We start from the raw sequence: 20,395 nt of genomic DNA on the forward strand, positions 1-20,395 counted from the left end.
GGAGTTCTTTCATTTTATTTTGGAGTGACAAAATACAGGACAACATACAACTGACTGATTCATTAGAAACATTTAAACAGATGATACAGACTGGGAGGAAAAGAGTGATTTGTACTTGTGATATGACAACTCTATGTAAGTAGTATTATGTGGTAAGATTAAGTGGTAAGACTTACCACTTGGGATTCTTTAATTTTACAGGAGAGAGATCCTGGGGTGCTGGTGGACAGCTTGATGAAGGCATCGACCCAGTGTGAGGCAAAAGTGAAGACGGCTAATTCCATGCTTGGGATTATTAGGAAAGGTATTGAGAATAAGATGGCTAATATTATAATGCCATTGTACAACGATGGTAGTACTCCTGGAACATTGTGTCCAGTTCTGATTGCTGCATCTCAAAAAGGATATAGTGGAGAAGCAAAAGAGAGCAACCAGAATGATTACTTCCCTATGAGGAAAGGCTACAGCGTTTGGGCCTCTTCAGTCTAGCAAAGAGGTGCCTGAGGAGGGACATGATTGAGACATACAAAATTATGCAGGGGATGGATAGAGAGATGTTCTTTTTCCTCTCACATAACACCAGAACCAGGCGACATCCACTAAAATTGAGTGTTGGGAGAGTTAGAACAGACAAAAGAAAATATTTCTTTACTCAGCATGTAGTTAGTGTGGCATGGATGTGGTGATGGCATCTTGCCTAGACGCCTTTAAGAGGGAATTGGACAAATTTCTGGAGGAAAAGTCCATCACGGGTTACAAGCCATGATGGCTATGTGCAACCTCCTGATTTTAGAGGTGGACTACCTCAGAATGCCAGATACAGGGGAGGGCATCAGGATGCAGGTTGTATCTTGCTGTTTTGTGTGCTCCCTGAACCATTTGGTGGGCCACTGTAAGATACAGGAAGCTGAACTAGATGGGCCTATGGTCTGATCCAGCAGGGCTCTTCTTAAGTTCTTTAGGTTGGTGGTATGAAAACTGTTTAACCTTCTAAGTGTTGGAAAACTTACAAGTGGATAGATGCATTTAAAATTCAGGCACAAAATTACATTTCATTAGTACAGTACATGCAAGGAACCATCACCTGTGAATGGGGCACATACGCTTAAATTACTTGGACTCCATTGGTGTACCTGGGGAGGTTAGGGAGTACAAATGCCCTGGGGCACCTTGTCTGTGGGGTGGCACTGCTGCCCACCCATCCCTGCTGCCACTTGCCCTCTGGAGCCCTTCTGAGGGCCACGAATGCCTCTTGCAGTGTGGCCCTCTGAAAGCTTTCTGAGGCCTCTGGAGGACCATTAAACATTACTTCTGGTTTTCCGACAAAAACTAAATATTGTTTAGCGGCCCTCCATAGGCCTTAGAAGATTTCAGAGGGCTAGAGAGAGCCATGTGAGGACCCAGACATGACCAGTAAGTGGGGGATGGCAATCTCCTGGGGGTTTGTATTCTGCAGTTCTGGCCCCAGGTGGCATATAGGCCAGGATCGCAATTGTTGGGTTCTCCACAGCAAAGTGGTGATTTAGGAAGTTTCATTCATGATTGGTAATGTTACGCATTAAGTTTTAGGAGTTTTAGGAGCCAAAATTGTGACTGGTTTTCTGTTAAAACCATGATAGGAAAAGTCATTATGTCAAGATGACCTGCAGAGAGAGAAAAACATGTGCATCATAGCTTTCCCAAAAGGAACATTCCAGGGTTTTATGTAATCAAAGTTGCAGGCCAGAAACCTCTCCATACATGGCTGACAGACTTCCCAGTTAGGGCTGGAACCATGCACCAGTATGCCAAATAAGGAGAGGGAAATGACATGTATATCACATGGGTCAGTTGTTTGTGACAGAGTATAAGTAAAGGAGTTTTGGGTGTGGTTCGGAGAGAAATCAAAGATCCACCATGGGGTAACTTTGAACCTGTATCCATCCTAATCTATTCTTAATCTGTAAATAGCATGTAAATAAATTTTCTATATGCTTTTAAAGGAGTCTATGTCTGCTTAGCATTTGACCCAGAGACCAAGTCCCAGAAAACTCTCTATCACAGGGTAAACAGGGAAAACATATGCAGTTGTTTCAGGTACACATCGTTAAAATGGTGTTAGAGTAGGGAATGGGAACTAACTGCCCAATCCAGTGCAACCCCCTGATGATCAGCCTAAAGAAAACACAGGTCATAGTTCAGGATGTGGACTCACCTCCCTGCATTACAATCTCTGCGCATGAACTGGAGGTTGTCCATGACTTTGTGTACCTTGGCTCAACGATCTCCGACTCTCTTTCTCTCGATACCAAGCTAAACAAACGCATCAGTAAAGCAGCTACCACGTTTTCCAGACTCACGAAGAGAGTCTGGTCCAACAAGAAGCTGACGGAACATACCAAGATCCAGGTCTACAGAGCTTGCGTCCTGAGTACACTTCTGTACTGCAGCGAGTCATGGACTCTCCACTCACAACAGGAGAGGAAGCTGAACGCTTTCCACATGCGCTGCCTCCGACGCATTCTCGGCATCACCTGGCAGGACAAAGTTCCTAACAACACAGTCCTGGAATGTGCTGGAATCCCTAGCATGTATGCACTGCTGAAACAGAGATGCCTGCATGTCGTGAGAATGGATGATGGGCGGATCCCAAAGAATCTCCTCAATGGAGAACTCGTGCAAGGAAAGCGCCCTACAGGTCGACCACAGCTGCGATACAAGGACATCTGCAAGAGGGATCTGAAGGCCTTAGGAGTGGACCTCAACAAGTGGGAAACCCTGGCCTCTGAGCAGCCTGCTTGGAGGCAAGCTGTGCAGCATGGCCTTTCCCAGTTTGAAGAGACACTTTGCCAGCAGTCTGAGGCTAAGAGGCAAAGAAGGAAGGCCCATAGCCAGGGAGACAGACCAGGGACACACTACAATTGCTCCCAGTGTGGAAGGGATTGTCGCTCCCGGATTGGCCTTTTCAGCCACACTAGATGCTGTGCCAGAACCACCTTTCAGAGCATGATACCATAGTCTTCCGAGACTGAAGGTTGCCAATACTATACAGTAGGGAATGGGAACTAACTGCCCAATCCATTGCAACCCCCTGCATGGTGATGCAGCAGTGCCAATGTGGTGTCCGTGGGAGAGTTTCAGCACCTGGAGGCCTCCTCAGGGTAACATTTGTCCCTTTTTCTGAGTCAATAGAGGGCCCCAAGATCTGGAGAGTCCCCTTAAAAACAACAAATAGTGGGTGGTCTGGTAGAGAGTATAATCCTCCCCTTCCTGAGAGAACTAAGTCAAGAAAGCAATAAAAGTAAAAGAAGTTTATTATGAAGGCTGAAAAATCAAAACAATGGAGGGAAAAATACAAGGGATAAAAACAAGGCACTGGTCAACTGCAAAGGAGAAAAAAAAGAGGGGGGATAGTAAAAGTTGGCAAGGATACGAAAAAGCAAGTAGAAAATTAAAAGTCTGACACTCCTAAACTGGGTACGATCCCTACCACACTACTTCATACTATTCCAGGGTCCTGGTCTAGGCGCCCACTCTTGCAACAAGGTAAGCACATGAGTTTCATCTCCCCAGGGTGACTCGACATCCTCTTTTTCCAGGCCATGTCTTCTTTTTTAGCCTCTCGTCCTGGAAAAGAACTTAAATGTTGTCCTTTTCCCCATGAGTGGGCTCCTGCAGGGAGCATATAGCCTTCTTGTAATTAATCAATTATATGTAATATATATTTAAATTTAATAGAAAGTAATAAAAGTGTTTAAATTAACCACATGGAATAAATATATGAGTGTTTTTAGCTTTTATTTTGCCATGTCCTACATTTTTCTTGGATGTCCTACATTTTGGGTATCTTGTCCTCTTTTGCATTTATGACATTTGGTCACCCTGCACCTCCCCTGCTGTGAAACGTCAGACACGTTTGATGCCAGACCTGGGCAGTCATCATTCACCTTGTCCTGCTTCTATAGGGTCAGGCTGGGAGTGACACTTCCAAATATTCCACCAATTGCAAAACAGCAGTTATTGGCAGCCCTGATCATGCAAAATCCTCCAGAGTGCAGAGATCTCTTGGGAGTCAGGTTTCCTCCATGGGGGTGGAATTTGTCTGGCACTGGCACTCTCTCCTTGCAGACTCTTTGGGTTTGGTGAGCCTGGCAGAATGACACCAAGGGTCATGTTTGTTTACCCAGGGTGTCTGTTCCACTGCACTCTGCAAAGCCCTAGACAAATATGCATTCTTGGAAAATAAACACATGTGACCTCCTAGGATCAAAGATGCTGCACCAGCTCCAAGAACTAACAGCACACTTGGTGTAAACAGCACACATGAGGACACGAGATGCTCCACAAATAAGACAATCTGAGAATCCCCTGAAAACGAGGGGACCCAGGAGAATCTGCAATGAAGAAATGCCACTTAGACCACCAGTCCCTTTGGCAGTATTAAGCCAATCAGTCTTTCTTCTACTTCTCTCTTTTTCTTCTTCACTTCTTCTCTCTTCTTAGTCTCTCTTCTTCTAAGGCCCATCAGCACTGCCGAGGATTGCTTGAGGCACTGAATAAAGCTCCATATTCCCCCTTCCATGCCTACTCTTTTCGTTTCTACAGGACCAGGGTGTCAGTATGGGGTGCCAATATACTGTACACATTACAAGGAAGGCCTGAGCTGGGTCTGTTGTCTTTAAAAAGAAAAAAGCAGAGGGTGCAAAATACCATTAGACCACAGCAGGGAAGGAGGCAATGCAGCCCTGAGGAAAGGGAACAAATGTCCCTTGACCTGGAGGAAGCTTCTGTGACTGTCCCCCTATTGCAGGTTGCAGTGTGTAATGACTGTGGCTGCATCTGCTGACTCTATACCGCCTATATCACCTACCTAGTACACTTTTATGACTTATAATTATAATGTACATTTTAAATAAAAACACAACACCACTTTCTTCCAGGGATGGGAAGTCGAGTCAGGTGACTCAAGACTGAGTTGTGAAAATCAGTGTTTTTCGCTGACTTGTTGAGACTCAAGTCACCTGTGCCAATCACTTGGGCAGTGACTCGAGTCTGAGGCCACTTGACTCGGCACTGAGTCCCCATGCATGTGCACTGGAGTCTGTGGCTGGTCTGCTTGCTTACTTCTTTTGTGGCATGAAAGACCTCGTGGAGCCATCATTAAGACTGGGCTAGCAGCAGGGAAGTTCCAACCAGGAAGCAGAGAAGGGTTAATGTTTTGCTTTTGAATCAGGTGGGAGGCGGGAGTGGGTCCTCTTGCCCATCTCTAATGGAACTGATGGTCAATGGACGAAGGATGGGCAGTCTGGTTTTTTTTCCTTTGGATGAGGTAGGGCAAAAGAAGGAGGCCAAGGGGGTTCTTGTCTTAGGATTGGCTGGAGAAGCCCAGGGATGGAGAGGAGGTACGGAAGCATGGGGGGGGGGGGTTCATAGCACACACTTTCCAACCACAAGGCTCCATTATTACTTGGGAGGAGGAAGCCTCATTGAATGACCAGCTGCAGTGGGACCACTTCTGAGTCGAGCTGCAAAGGATTGGGTCATTTTGGTAAGCATCACAGATGCTGCATGTGACTCTCCTCCCTTGCCTCCCTCTTGCCACTTCTGTCCCCGCTCTCTTGCAGTCTGTCCCATCCCCTCCCACCTTGTTTACAGATAGGATTGGGTCATCAAGGGAGTGTTTAAAGAGAACTCTGATACACACACACTGGCAGCAGCCCTGTTTTTCCTGCAGCTGGTTTTTTAAAGGGAAAGGCTCAAGAGTTGAGTCTTTTAGAGTCTGGGCGACTCAGAAGGTGCCCGTTATGACTAGTTTTTGAGTCGTGTTGCGGGAGCCGAGACACGTGACTTGACTCGAGTCAAGCCGTTCCTGACTTGCCCATCCCTGCTTTCTGCACTTCTAACTTTTGGAAAGCACCAAAATCCACAAAAAATAAAAAAAATTTTCCACCACTGTTCATAACATGTAGTATAGCATGTTACCTGCTTTTCCAATGTCTGTATAGAGTCCTTTTATGGCTTGGAAGAAGACAAAAGGAAGCAACAGTTCAAATGAGAGAAAGGAGATGGTAGTGACAGTCGGACAGAATTTTGAGGGGCCCAACCATGAAGCAACCTGATCTGACTTGCATCAGAGGCAAATAGCAAGAGGAGAGAGGGGGCAGTTAACTGAGGGCACCCTTCACTCTGAATCTTCTGCCATCTCATCTCCAGCCTGCACACTGATCTGCTCTCTGCTTGCTAAATGCTTCCCTCCCCTCACTTCATCCTCACACAGGGTTTAAAGTTGAAAGGAGCATATCCTGCAGCCGGAGCCTGTGTTAGGAATGTTTCGTGGAAACAAACTGATCTGCCAAGTCCACCACACCCAGCTTGTGCAAAGCTCATGGCCTCTTTGGTCTCCCGTGACAAGACTATTTACACCAGGAGGAATCTCTTTTTCCACTCAACAGCCACAGCTTTTCCATGCACATAAAGAATCATGTAAACATCAAAGACAAACGGAGATGTGCAAAAAGAAACAACTGTCTGAGCCAACAGCTCCACCCACCCCAGGGCCAAACCACAAGTAACCAGCTGGAACCAACTATTCTCTCTCTGTGTGTGATTGTGATTACAAGATAGCATCTTTGGAGGATTCCTTTCTGAAGAAGTTACTAGGTGGATCTGAAGGGACCAACATCAATGTTTCTGAAGCTTTATCTTTGCACTGCAGACTGGGGGCTATATAGAAGATGGCAAGACTAACTCGAAGTAGAAGTTCAACCGCACTTACTGGCCCATGAGGTCAGTGGTGTAGCTAAAGAAGAGCAGGGAGTCAACTTGCCCCTGTCCTGTCTCAGATGCTTTGTCTTTCTACCACAGTGGTTCCCGGACATCCAACTGCCAGGGCCATATCATTCAGTCTTGTTCTCATGATGGACCAAGACAGGCCAATGATAAGAAAATTATTTTGTACATAACTCTAAGAATTTTCTCAATAGGAGAAAAGTATTTGCAGCAGCAGGGTCGCGGTCTCTCTCTCTCTCTCTCTCTCTCTCTCTCTCTCCCCCCCCCCCCCGGCTCTCAGCAAGAGCAACCCACCCAACAGTTACTTCATCCAAGAGAAGGGGTGGTGGTGGCCATGGACAGGGGTGGGGGTGAAGAGGGAGGAGAGTGGGACACACATAATTATAATGCCACAGGGCTTAGAGGGTCAGTCAAGATACGTTGATGAACCACATGTGGCCCACAGGCCATAGTTTGGGATCTCCCATTCAAATAGCTGTATGAGACAGCAATTCAACAGGTTCAGCTCTCCACCTGAGAGGATGAAGAAGTGTAAACACAGGAAGGCAAGTAGAGGCACATTAGCACAGACTTTCTGCTAAGAGAAGGACAAGAAGCTATAGAGGACAAACATTCCAGACTCTCAGCAATCATGAGATGTAGAAGTCTGTTTTAAAGAAGATGAAAGCAAGTTTTTCAGAGAGTATCTGAGTCAGCCTGGAAGCACTGCAGACCAACAGTGTAAATCAATGAGCTGAAAAAGAAAGAAGTATCCTGAATCACCTGATAGCAGAAAGATCTTTGAATGAGTCTTCAGTTTCATTTCCCTCAGTCTTGGGGTTCCTCCTCCCTAACCATGACTCGGCCAGAGGGGCTGTTTTCTAAGGGGCCCACTCAATGCGAACTTCATTTTTCTTTCCTGTTACGGAGAAACTGTGGGATCTAGACCCACAAATGACGTGGGATGGGCAAAGAAGTGCCAGGGTCCCTTAATGGATGTATACTAGTCTTCAGTTTCCAACAGTGTGAGCAAACTTTACACAACAGTTTAGTATTAGATTATCCCACAAACCAAACATCCTCCTTTACAGCTCTAGTTCTTTCACTTGACTTATCTGAAGCTAAAAGAACTTAACAAAAAGGAGAGAAGGGTCAAGAGGCTCAACATACACGCAATACAAAGGTAAGACCAATACAAGTAATTTGTAGGGTTTAAGTTCATTAAAGTGGCTCTGTACTAGCCTTTTCACCTCGTTGACAGCAGGCTGACAATCAGAATTCTCACTCAGACAGTAAACCCATGTCAGGGCTGTACTGCTTGAGATGCTCATGTGATTGTTTTATTCTAGCTTACTTTTTTGTGGGGGTGGGGTGTTTATTGAAGCTTGCTTTATTTTTTTTCAACGTAGTAGTATAAAAATACTTTAATGTTATCCAATTTAAGGCCCCTCCTTAAATTCCTGCACACAGAAAACTAGCATCTCAGGGAGAAGGCTAGTTGAGTCTAGAGGCCTTCTTCCTGATCTCTGTTTTTCTACACATGGGGATCTTGTTTTCTATGTTGGAGGAACATCTCTAGATGAATCTCTGCCTGCTGTCTGAGGCAGTATGGTCTTGGCACATTTCGGTGAGAATGAGGCCAAAGTCTGTCAGACCTGGAATTGATGCAGGACTCTGATACAGGTTAGCTGCAGCTGCAGATCTTCAATCTGTCAAATATGCACTGTTTGTAGAGTCCCTGCTGTTGCAGGCTGAGGACTGAATGAAGCTGAATCAGAAAGTCACCGTTGGCTCCTTCACTGTCTCATCTGAATGGCTCTATTCCTTCTTTCCCCTTATTTTCTCTCACAAACCAGCTCAGATTCTTCTCAGATCTTGTCCTGCAGGTCTCCACTGGAGTCCATACTGGTGTCCAGGGCCACAGAGAGCTGGCATTGGGCCTGGGGCAAGACACCTGATGGGGGCCCCCCTTCCTAAATTTTCCTACAAACCAGATGCTACTACATTTCTTTAAACACATTTTTAATTGACAGTTTTAACTTGGCATGGAGCAAGGTTAAGACTGAGGTACCCAAATTTATTTTTGTTTTGTAATAAATTTGTTTTACAATAGTTTGTTTTGTCATGACCTGGACCCCCTGGAAGCCTGGGCCCCGGGAATTTTGCCCCCTACCCCTTTCTCCTTAGGCTTGAGGGTGACACCACTCACCTCAGGGGCCTGACACTCCCACCAGGTTATCTTCAGGAGTGTCCACATGTTCTGAGGAGGCTTTCATTGCTCCCTGCACTTACAAGAAGGTGATGCTCCTGCCTGCCTTTCTGAGGGTGACTGGCACCTCTACAACTGAATGCAATCAGACAGCACCCGCACTCAGAGTTTTTCCTTGTGTCTTCTTGAGGGTGCTTGGGTCCTAGAAAGGAGAGGGCTGTGTTGCGGTTGCCTCGCAACTCTTGTTACCCATTTACCTATGAAAGCTTGTGATTCAACAAGTTGAACTGAGTTATGTATGGCCACCCACTTCAAAACACCAGTTAATACTGCCTGCCTGGGACTGCAAAAATTTGGAGAATTGTACTGTGCACTAACCATAGAATGAGCTTTCGGGCTGCAACTTCATGTTACTGGTATTTATTGGCTCCTTCCACACTAGCCTTGACTGTGGTATTGACACTATTTGCTCACTCTGAAAAGCCTGATTCTGCTCATTGCAAACTGTTGCATATCCACGCTATCCTTCCCGTCCCGTCCTGTTTTGTCTTGTTTTGTTTTGTCAAATGTTGGTTTATCACCATGCTTTTTAGCTTCTAATGTGATCAAGTGCAAACTTCCCAGTGCAATCAACCTGCAGCCCTGATGTCTCACCTGGTGAGACACCTGGTTGTGGTCCTTACATTTACACCGCCCCAGGTGAAACTGACAGAAAAGACCTGAAGCTGAAGAAACTGCCTTGTCAGTTTGATGGCCACACACATGCATTGGGTGGGGGGTGGCTCAGATCAGCTCTTGCTGATCTGAAGGTGTGACTTGCAGGCAGAACTGAGCTCTAGCACGTCTTGCTTTGTGAGTCACTTTGGGCATTTGCTTTGGCATGGGAAAGGCAGAATACAAATATGTCAGATAAATAAATAAATAAAATAAATTTGGTTAGAAATATGATCAAGTGCACTAACAGTTCACTGTGGGAATCTGGAGGAATGGCCTCATATGAGCAATGTGCTCACTGCACAGACAAGACAGGAGTGGAGAAGGAAGCTTTGAGAAGGCAGAGCTGATTGTGGGTCATGATTTCACCTTCCCCCTTATGTGCCTCTTGGTGGCTTTAACTCCTTTGCACAGGCTGGAGGAAATTGCACTTCCCAGCATCCCCACAGCAAAGGAAGTGTGATCAGGCTTAGAGTGGGTGACAGTGGTGAAAGCAGAAGTGACCTGGCCCAGCAATCCACAATTTTTGGCTTTGCCTTTCTTGACCTCTTGGGGTGTGTTTGATATTTTTTTCCTCCCCTGCAGAGTAGTGGGGTGCTAGGTATCCCTCTTCACATACACACATACACTTCTTCTACACTTGTATTGAGCCATATGGTTAGTCATTTCATAAACGGGCAACATTCTTTAGCTTTTTCATGTGGATTTGATGCACAGCTGCCTTAGAACAATATTGTGGTTGTCTGGAAGGACCCCATCTTAAATCATTTCTCTCTCTTTGTGTTGAAATAAAACTGGTATTTTAGGACATGCTTCATTAGGGACCTTCTTCAAGCATTATTGTATTTTACTTGGCATTTTGTCAAATTGCATCTTCTGCAACCATAAAATTGTGCATGGGATGGATAGAAGGATGTTTTTTCCCTTCTCGCACAATACCAGAAGCAGGAGACATTCACTAAAACTGAGTGTCTGAAGAGTTAGAACGGACAAATGAAAATATTTCTTTAGCCAGTGTGTAATTAATCTGTGGAACTCCTTGCCACAGGATGTGGTGATAGCATCTAGCCTAGATACCTTTAAAAGGGGGTTGGACAGATTTATGGATAAAAAGTCCCTCAGAGGTCACAAGCCATGGTGGGTATACACAGCCTCCTGGTTTTAGAAGTAGGCTATCCATGTCAGATGCAAGGAAGTGGCAACAGGACACAGGTATCTTGTTATCTTGAGCGCCCCTTGAAGCATCTGGTGGGCCACTGTGAGATGCAGGAAGCTGGAGTAGATGGGCCTTTGGCCTGATCCAGCAGGGCTCTTCTTAAGTTTATGTGCTTTTATTTTTGTTATTCTGCTTCTTACCTGCCTATGATAAAGGCCCTAACTTTATTCTATTATCTGTGTCCTGTCTCATCTGGAGTTTAACATAGTCCACTCTGATTTTTCACTGGAGATGAAAATGACAGGCTGGTGGAGCAAGCCTGTACTTAAGGGTTCATTATCAATTTGCTTTGACCCACCATTCCTCTTAGCTGCTGCAATAGGTTGAATCTTTCGTGATAGGCTTACTCATGTTACTGGTATTCAAGTAATCAACTGTCTGGAGAGTTTTGTTTTTTTTTAAAGATCTGATTAACTGCATGGCTGAGAATGTGAGCATACAGAAACATGTGCTTTCAAGAAAAATGCCAGCAGCCAGGCATCTTATCTGAGAACATTTTATGACTGAGAAACTTAAACTGTAAATTTTTCAGCTTGTGTACTGAATGGAAGTCTTTCAGTTCTTCCTTTGCTTGCTGATCTGTTAGTTTGTGGGATGGGAGAGAGAAGCATTGATGGGCCGGATGTCACTTGTGGGTTGCGCGTTGCCTCAATTTTGTGTTGAAAGTTGCCTTTGCTGTTCCCTTTAGCCAGAGTACATCTCACTGCATAGCTAAATGAAACAATAGCACCACCTGCTGACAATGAAAGAAATAATGGCACAATGATTTCAATACACTTCCTTGCATTCCAGCTTACCCTAATGCTCCATGAAAAAGGAGGAAATGGCAGTCACATAAGCCGTTCACAGCTTTGGGAGAGATGCAGTTGGCTGCTAAAAAGTGATCTTAATCATTGCTGCACAGGAGAAAAATGAGAGGAGCAGATCTGTACTGCAAGGGAGAACAGCAATCTGAAATGAACCTTTTGCGGCTTCTGCAGCCTTAATCTGGTCCTGCCTCCTGCAGCCTCCTGTTTACTTTCTACTTAGAATCTTTAACATACTCACTGAACTGATACTTATGTCCATAGATGGACACTTGGCCAAATGTCCCAAGCTAACTGTCATTGTTTATCTCTACGCCTGGGACCAACACCTTTTTCTTCTCTCTCTGCCTTTCCCTAGACTAGTTGGTGTTAATCTTTAATCTTTTTTCTGACCTTTGTTTAAATCTCTGCTTGAAGCTTCTGTGGGCGAGTCAGCTAGAGCCCATGAACACAAGTGTATACAGAACACAAGTATATACAGGTCCTGCCAGTAAGCATTTGCCCGCCTTGGGGGAAAAAAGGAAGTTGCTTCAGGGTGTTTGGAAACTTGGGAGTTTTTCTTCTCTCATGCAAGGTATCACAAACTTTTATAAACAGCTGCCTCGAATGTTGAGGGCACCAAGATCTACCGCCACTGGGCAGTTGTGCCAGATTGCCTACTGCTGACAGCACAGACACTCTCAGCTTGGCACAGTAAGTCCATATCAGTCTTTTTTTTGATATTACAAAATGAAAATTTGGAATTTGTAAACCTCTGCTTTCTTTTCTGCAGCGTTCTGTGTCTCTTGGAGATGCTATGTCTCATTATATTTCAGAATTGGTTTGACAGGGGGAGCTAACAAGTAGAGTTGCCAGCTTTTCTTACAGTCTACTGCTCTTGAACTTTTAACAGCAGCATGATCTACATTCTGTACAGACAATAACAAGTGACAATAATACTTATCTCTGTACTGTAAAAATCTTCACCTCCTGATTTCTGCAGTTCAAGTTGCTATTAAAAGCACAAGAGCAGGCCAGGGTCATATTTTTCTGATCAGCTGGCAACTCAGTAATGTGCCACCAGGCTTTCTGGTCATGCTTCTGTATCTTATAGTGCTCTCATTTGCATAAACTTAGTATATGGAAGCCTTTCCCAAAATGGAAATTCTACTTAAATTTCTGAATAAGAGCCTCTTGATAGGCACAAGAATGGGGCCAATAAAAGATGTAGACATGTGGCTCCTAGGTAGCTCAAGTTTGGTCCTTTAGCCACAAGAGAATGCTCTTGCACATGCCTAGAAGATATTTTTCCTTATTATCTCACATGTTCCAGGGTTGAATACTACTGATGGAGCAAGGTTCTAAGCCTAAGCCATGGGAGAACCCTGGCTTAGTTTAAGCCCTGGGTTCAGGAGATTACTATGTTTTGTTCCTTATCTTCTGACAGTTCTATGATTCAGCTGAGAGTGTGGAGGAGAATAAGTATGCAGTAGCAGGAAAATAGACTTTGGGGATCCAGTTAGGGGACCCTACACTAACATTAACGTGGCAATCATGTGTGCAATTACCTGAAAGTCCAATTGAACATGCTGAGACTTCCCGCCAAATAAACATGTATATAGGATTGTAATGCCTAGATTCTTAGTATTGTATGCAGTTCTTCAGCCCTTCTGGAGTTGGAGGACTGCCAGTGAGACTGTGGCTACGTTTCTGCAAGTGCAAGAACACGAGGTTTGTCTCATTCAAGTCTGGGATTCTTCCTTTTACCAGGCCAATAACTTTTTCCTAGGGTCCAGCTCAGCTTGGTCTTGGAGAAAAAGGTAAGGGTGTTAGAATCAGGTTGTACTTAGCCATTCCATTTATAGTACGTCTGCATGGTACTTCTGGAATGTGGAAGGGGGGTGCTCATCCAGTCTTGCATAATGAACACCTTTTCCTTACCAAGTGTGCCTTGAAGAGCTGTGTGACTGGCAGGCATTCAACAGGTAATGCCCTCTCTCCTCACTGCTTTTCTGCACTGGAAGGACTCTAGGGCAGCATTTCTCAATGTCTGTCCCCTGCCATACCACTTCACACGGTCCACCTATCGGAAGTACCACCAGAAGTAACTTGCGGTGATGTCATTGCCAGTTACTTCTGGATTGGGAGTTCAGATGCAAAGCAACAAACACTGGTAAGAAGATCAGTGCGGACAGGAGGGCTTTTTCGAATGCGCAAAAAACGCAGGCTGGAGCTCTGCCTGCTGAGCCAGGCCTCCTACTGCTGCTTGTTGCATTACGTTGCTGGTCTTGCTGCCAGGTGGCAGGGATCTGGGGGTCCCAAGTGTACCACCAGACACCACCTCAAGTAGCATCAGTGTTATGCGTACCACTGGTTGAGAAACACTACCCTAGAGCTTGAATATGTCTGCCCTGCCCCTATTAAAGGCAGGTGGGCTTGGGGGAGGGGGGTGGAGAGATAGAGCCCTGCATATGCTTTGTTGTAAATCCAGCCCTATTTGTATCTTCTGCAGTCATAGTCCATGTATCTGGCAAAATAATGAACCCATACAGGCTTAATGTGAATGTTTTGCAAGTAGATTCCAACAGCCTTCCTTTCGCACAGGCTTCCTTTCTACCTAACTAGTCAATGGATTAGGGGAGAATCTTGCCTTCTCTTCCATGTCTCTTGTCGACTTTGAGTCCCCTGTCTCTCTTTTGCATGCACTGTAACCAAAGTATATTGAGATGTAAGCCCGATTGAACATGCTGGGGCTTCCCTCCCCTGAAACTGTGCATGGGCTGTCAACCATTTTCCAACAAACTGCTTCAAGTTCTGCCTGAAAGGGAAAAGGCAGCAATCTCCTCCAGCAGTGTACCCTGCCTTTCCTCCCACAGTCTGTCTGGTCCCCAGCTCTTGTGGCTATTTTTTATTTAAAAAAAAGAAGCTGTTTGTTTTTTGCCCAACAGCAGCTGCCATGAGATCAGCTTCTGCCAAATCAACCAAGACAACTGTAATGGCTGAAGACAGAACAGATGGATGGCAACAGAAAGCAGTGTGTGGTGTAGTGAGAGAGTGTGTTGTAGTGGATAGAGTGTTGGACTAAGACCAGGGAGACCTAGATCGGTATCTCTGCTTCATGGTGAAGCTCCCTAGGTGACTTTGGGCCTGTCACTCTCTCTTTCCCTAACCCAATGGTTCCCAAACGTTTTAACACTGGGACCCACTTTTTAGAATGACAGTCTGTCGGGATGCACCAGAAGTAATGTCACTAACCTGAAAGTGATGTCATGGCCGGAAGTGACATCATCAAGCAGGAAACTTTTTAACACAGCCCATATGACAAAATCAAATAAAATCAAATTAATAAAGGGCACATCCCTAACCAGGTCTACTCAGAAGTAAGTCCTATTTTGTTCAATGGGGCTTACTGTCAGGAAAGTGTGGTTCGGATTGCAGCCTAAGTAAATTAAAAGTTTACAATAAGTTAAAAAAAATTATTTATTAAAAGAAAGAAGAACCCTCCTAACCCTCCCAAGCAGTTGCTGATCTGTTTAAAAAAATTATCCAAGTATTCCAAAGGCTGCAATCCTACCCATACTTACCCGAGAATAAGCTCCATTGACTCTCATTGTTAAATGCATATATATAGTAGCCTTTTAAAAGTTCAGATCTGTAACATTTCCTCAAAGACAGTCACATATCACATACCATGGTAGCATCAAGTCTAATATATTAAAAATAAAATACACATCGAAATGAATGGGGACCCACCTGAAATTCACTCACAATCCACCTAGTGAGTCCTGACCCACAGTTTGAGAAACACTGCCCTAACCTGTCTCACAGGGTTGTTGTGAGGATAAAATGGAAGAGGGAAGAATCATGTGTACCTCCCTGAGCTCTTTGTTTGTTTGATCACATTTTTATAGCACCCTTCCTCCAAGGAGATCAGGGTAGTGTACATAGTTCTTTCCCTCCTTTTGTTCTCACAGCAATCCTGTGAGATGAGCAAGGCTAAGAGAGTGTGACTGGCCTAAGGTCACCCAGGAAGCTTCAGGGCTGAGCAGGGGATTTGAACCTGGATCTTCCAGGTCTCAGTACAACACCCAAAGCGCAACACACAACAAAGTGTGTGTGTGTGTGTGAGAGAGAGAGAGAGAGAGAGAGAGAGTGTGTCAGTCAGTTGCACTAATTCCGTCAGCAATTAATTCAGCATTGCTATTCCGTGTATGAAAGGTGGAGAGCCAGGACGGCATAGTGGTTGTGGTGTTTAAACCTGGCAGATCCAGGTTCATAAAGCTTCCTGGGTAACCATGGGCCAAGCACTCTTAGCTTTGCCTACCTCACAGGGTTGTTGTGAGCACAAAAGAAGGGGAGGGACTATGTATACCACCCTGAGCTCCTTGGAGGAAGAACAGTATTAAAATATGAAATAAATACATAAATAAATAAGACATCGCACTATCTTGCTGTTATCAGGTGATTAGGCTCTGGCCTGTGCAATTGTTCTAACTCCTCAGCATCCCAAAGGACTGGCACTAGCCTGGGGTCATTAAATTTCTGACCAACATTGCATATACACAACAGGGACCAAATGTGTACACCTGTGGGCTGGGCAAAAATGGGTTAATCGGAGACCCATTGGGTCACATCTAGGAGGCCTCCATGCATTGCTCATCTTAAAAAAAAGTGTGGCGAAAGTGATGAGTGGTAGGGGGAATAGAACCAGCATCCCAGTTTAAGGTGTGAGGCTGATGACCCACCACTCCTAATGTGTGGCTTTCTCTGAGTGGCCCTCTTGGAAAACTAGTTGCTGATGAGAGCTTCTGACTCTAGCCTTGGATCAGCAGAATGTGGTTACTGCTGTATTCTTGTTCTGCATTGGCAAGGTTTGAGCAACCCCAGACCCTTCCTCTTTGTCAAGCCACTTCTCTCTACCTCACTCATATCTGCCTTTTTTAAAAACCACCCAGACCTCCCTCTTGCTCTTGTCTGTTTATGAGAGATCGCAAGCTTGTGGGGAGGGGTGGGGAGGGGGAACCACAACAAGACTGTGCCCTTGGGAGCTGCAAAAGCCATCTCTGAAACTGGAGCTCTGGTTGCCAACTTATCAGCTCTCACTTGTACCTGCACCTTTAAAAGTGGTTTGATTTTTTTCAGGCATTAATATATGAAAAAGCTTATCTCCGTGCTGTGAAAAGCTTTCCCTGCTGAATTCTATGCATCAAGCTGCTGTTTAAGGCACAACAGAAGGCTGGGACAGTCTTTTTTTCTGGTCAGTTGGCAGCCCCAATAATTGAAACACATAGCACCATACATATCTCCTGTTCATCATAAGACGGGGCATGCATGTTTAAGTGCTGTGTGGTAACAGACTCCACACTGGTAGTGTTATTTAAAGGCCCATTTTGCCTTTCCCAGTAGCTGAGGATGTCTCACTGGAATTCCTGGGGGTACATGCCTCCAGTGCCTACGCCCCCCCCCAACCCCGCCACAGCATCCCATCTCAGACTTGAAAAGGGAGCCAACTAGGTGGAGGATGGAGTCAATTAGGCAAGATTTGGAGACGTCTGTTTCCGTGGCAACGTCCCAATTAGGCCTAAGAAGGAAAGAATGGGGTTGTGCTTTGATCTCCCTTCCCTGGAGGAAGCTGGGATGTTAATCAGAGAGAGCCCAGTGTATGCAAGCCAAGTAGCAGGCCTCTGGCTCCTGGCTGGTTGGCAAGGAAGCCTCTTCTCACTCACACTACATACACCCGCTGCTGGGCTCCACTCTTCTGTGCTTTGTGGCAGAGACCCCAGTTGAGACAGAAGCCCTGTCACTCCAGGCATAGTAAATAGAAGACATCCCTAGTCTCTGACATCAAAAGGCAAGAGCCCATCGGGGTGGAGAAGAGGCCAAGGGGGATAGGGATAGACAGTCAGCCCTCACTATTTGAAAATAGAGTAATTGCCCTGGGTCTAACTCAGACTGGTCAGAAGTGGCTTTGGAAGTCAAGCAGATGGGGAGTGGCTGCTGGGAGTGAGAGGAAAACTGAGTGATGGGGACAAGTCACAGAGGACGTCCATCAATGGCTGTATGCAGTGACGATGAGGAATGGTCCCTCCAGGGAGTCAGTAATCCAGGGATATTATTTTTAGATTGAATCCTTGATTTGCACATCCAGGCTTGATGTCACTGACCAAGATCTCAAGATCTCTGCCTCAAGATCTCTGCTATGCCCTCCCAGCTTGGATCAGGACCACCTTGTCACTCTCACCACACTTGCTATTTTATGTAGGTCTGATCCACACCAGAAGGAGCATCACAGGCCCTGGTTTGTTCATTGGGTGAGTGTTGGGCTCTAGTGGTCTGGGTTCCTACTGCATTATGAAATGAGCACCAGGACCTAGAGATTTCTAGAAAGGTCAGACTCCTTTCAGACCTTTGTGACCTCATTTCAATTGTTCATTGATTTCAACTGGATAACCCAAAATGGGTATAAAGAAATCCCAGATCTGATTTAAAAATGTGTTCGAAGCAGAGTTTGTCAACAGCTCAGGTAAGAAGGGTATGACTGATGACCATTTGCTATGGTCAGCAATTATAATCAGAGAATAGCAATTTCCACTCTACCCTGCTGGTGTGCTTCCCTGGGACATCTGGTTGTCTGACTGTGACCCCAATGAAACTTACAGCTCAATCCTAACCCCTTAGGTCAGTGCTTTCCAGCACTGGCATAGCGATGCCAATGGGACATTTGCTGCATCCTGCAGTTGGGTGTCACTCACAGAGGCCTCCTCAAAGTAAGAGAATGTTTGTTCCCTTTCCTCAGAGCTGCACTGCCCTTATGTCAGCGCTAGAAAGCACTGACATAAGGGATTAGGATTGCGCCCTTAGGCTGTGATCCTAACCACATTTTCCTGAGAGTAAGCCCCATTGAACAAAATTGGACTTACTTCTGAGAAGAACTGGTTAGACTGTGCCCTTGGAACAGAGACAAGGTTCTATACTGGGTCATCAGAGGATCTTCCTCCTCCAGATGGAGGATCTTCCATCCCTAGTTATTTTACACAGCTAAGAGCCACCAATAGCCTTATTCTCCATGAATTGCTGTCATCTTCCTTTTTGAACAAAACATCACTTAGGACTCCCACAAACTATTCAGGGAAGAAGTACTTCTTTTGCCTGCCTGTAAGTCACTGCCAATTGGTTCTGGAAAGCCACATGTTCCAGTGCTTTTGCTTGATCCCTTCTCTCTCCCATCCCCTCTAGGTGCAAAGCTCCCAACCTTTCCATCAAAAGCACATCCTGGAAGCACTTCTTCCCAAGATGGCTGACAACTTCTCCTGCTACGACCCATCCATTGTTGGCTACCGCTATGTGTCTGTGAGTTGGGGCATAGTGGTCACAGTTGTGGGCACAGTTGGCAACATCTTGACCCTGCTGGCATACGCGGCGGAAACCAAGCTGCAAACACGCTTCAACTCACTCATCGTCAACCTGACGCTGGCAGACCTGTTGTACTGCACCTTCCTACAACCTTTTTCAGTGGACTCCTACCTACATCTTCACTGGCGGGCAGGCGCAGACTTCTGCCGTGTTTTTGGGATGCTGCTCTTTGTTTCCAACTCGGTCTCCATCTTGACACTCTGCCTCATTGCCATTAGCCGCTACCTGATCATCGCCAACACTGCCCTCTTTGACCGCATCTTCTCCCGCCTTGGAGTGGTGCTCATCATCCTGATGAGTTGGGTGATTGGCTTTGCCAGCTTTGCTCCCTTGTGGTCTGCCTATGTGCTGGTGCCCAAAGTCTGCACCTGTAGTTTCCATCGCATCCGCGGCAGGCCCTACACCACTATCCTCATGGGCCTCTACTTTGTGGTGGGCCTCGGCTGTGTGGGCATCTTCTACTTCCTCATCCATCGCAAAGTCAAGAGTGCTGCCCAGGCCCTGGTTCAATACAAGCTGAAGAAGGCGAGCCTGAAGGGAGCCCATGTTGCTGGAACCAGCTCAGCCACACCAGGACGGTACCAAGAACTGGATAGTGGGGCAGACAGTGGAGTTGCTTCCCAGCATTCCTGTGATGCTCTGCCCTCAGCACCCACGACAAAGACCCCTCTTCCTTCCACTTCAGAGAATAGCGGAACGTCTTCTGTTGCTCAGCCTGTGGCTCCACCTAAGAGAACTACTACAAGCCAGCCCAAGGACAGCAACACAGAATTTCGCAGGGTGACCCGCATGTGCTTTGTGGTCTTCCTTTTCTTTGTTATCTGCTACATCCCCTTCCTGCTGGTCAACATTTTTGATGCTAGGAACCAGGCTCCGACTGTCTTGCACATGATTGCTGCCAACCTCACGTGGCTCAACAGCTGCATAAACCCAGTGCTTTATGCTGCCATGAACCGTCCGTTCCGTGAGGCCTACAGGAATGTGGTCTACAGTTTCACACAGAGATTCCACAGGTGCTGCTAACTGGTAGCAGGGCTCCCTCCGTGGATATATTCTCTTCTGACTTTGGCTTGTCCTAAGGTGGGCCGTCATTAGAAAGATGTCACACTGGACGATTCCCAGTCTTTGACGAGGCCCTTGGCCACTTCTTGAAACTGAGGAAATCTCCCTTCTGGCTTTGTAAAAGATGACAGAAGAACTGTTTGGCCTTGCCAAGATCATCCTCTGGGCTCTTGTTTGAATGGGCATGGATACTCACGTGTTGCCTAGTTTGCATGATGCATGTTGTGGATGTTTGTTGGGATTGTTTTT

At 45.8% G+C, this 20,395-nt stretch overlaps 1 protein-coding gene across 1 annotated transcript; it reads left to right on the top strand.

Moving 5' to 3' along the window:
- Nucleotides 1-18,161: 18,161 nt before the first annotated feature.
- Nucleotides 18,162-20,107, top strand: GPR84 (G protein-coupled receptor 84). Its single transcript, XM_066612814.1, has 2 exons — nucleotides 18,162-18,194; nucleotides 18,908-20,107. The coding sequence occupies exons 1-2, from the start codon at nucleotides 18,162-18,164 to the stop codon at nucleotides 20,105-20,107; spliced, it is 1,233 nt and encodes a 410-aa protein (XP_066468911.1).
- Nucleotides 20,108-20,395: the final 288 nt, after the last annotated feature.

This window comes from Tiliqua scincoides, chromosome 2, assembly GCF_035046505.1.
Source record: "Tiliqua scincoides isolate rTilSci1 chromosome 2, rTilSci1.hap2, whole genome shotgun sequence".
NCBI lineage: Eukaryota > Metazoa > Chordata > Lepidosauria > Squamata > Scincidae > Tiliqua > Tiliqua scincoides.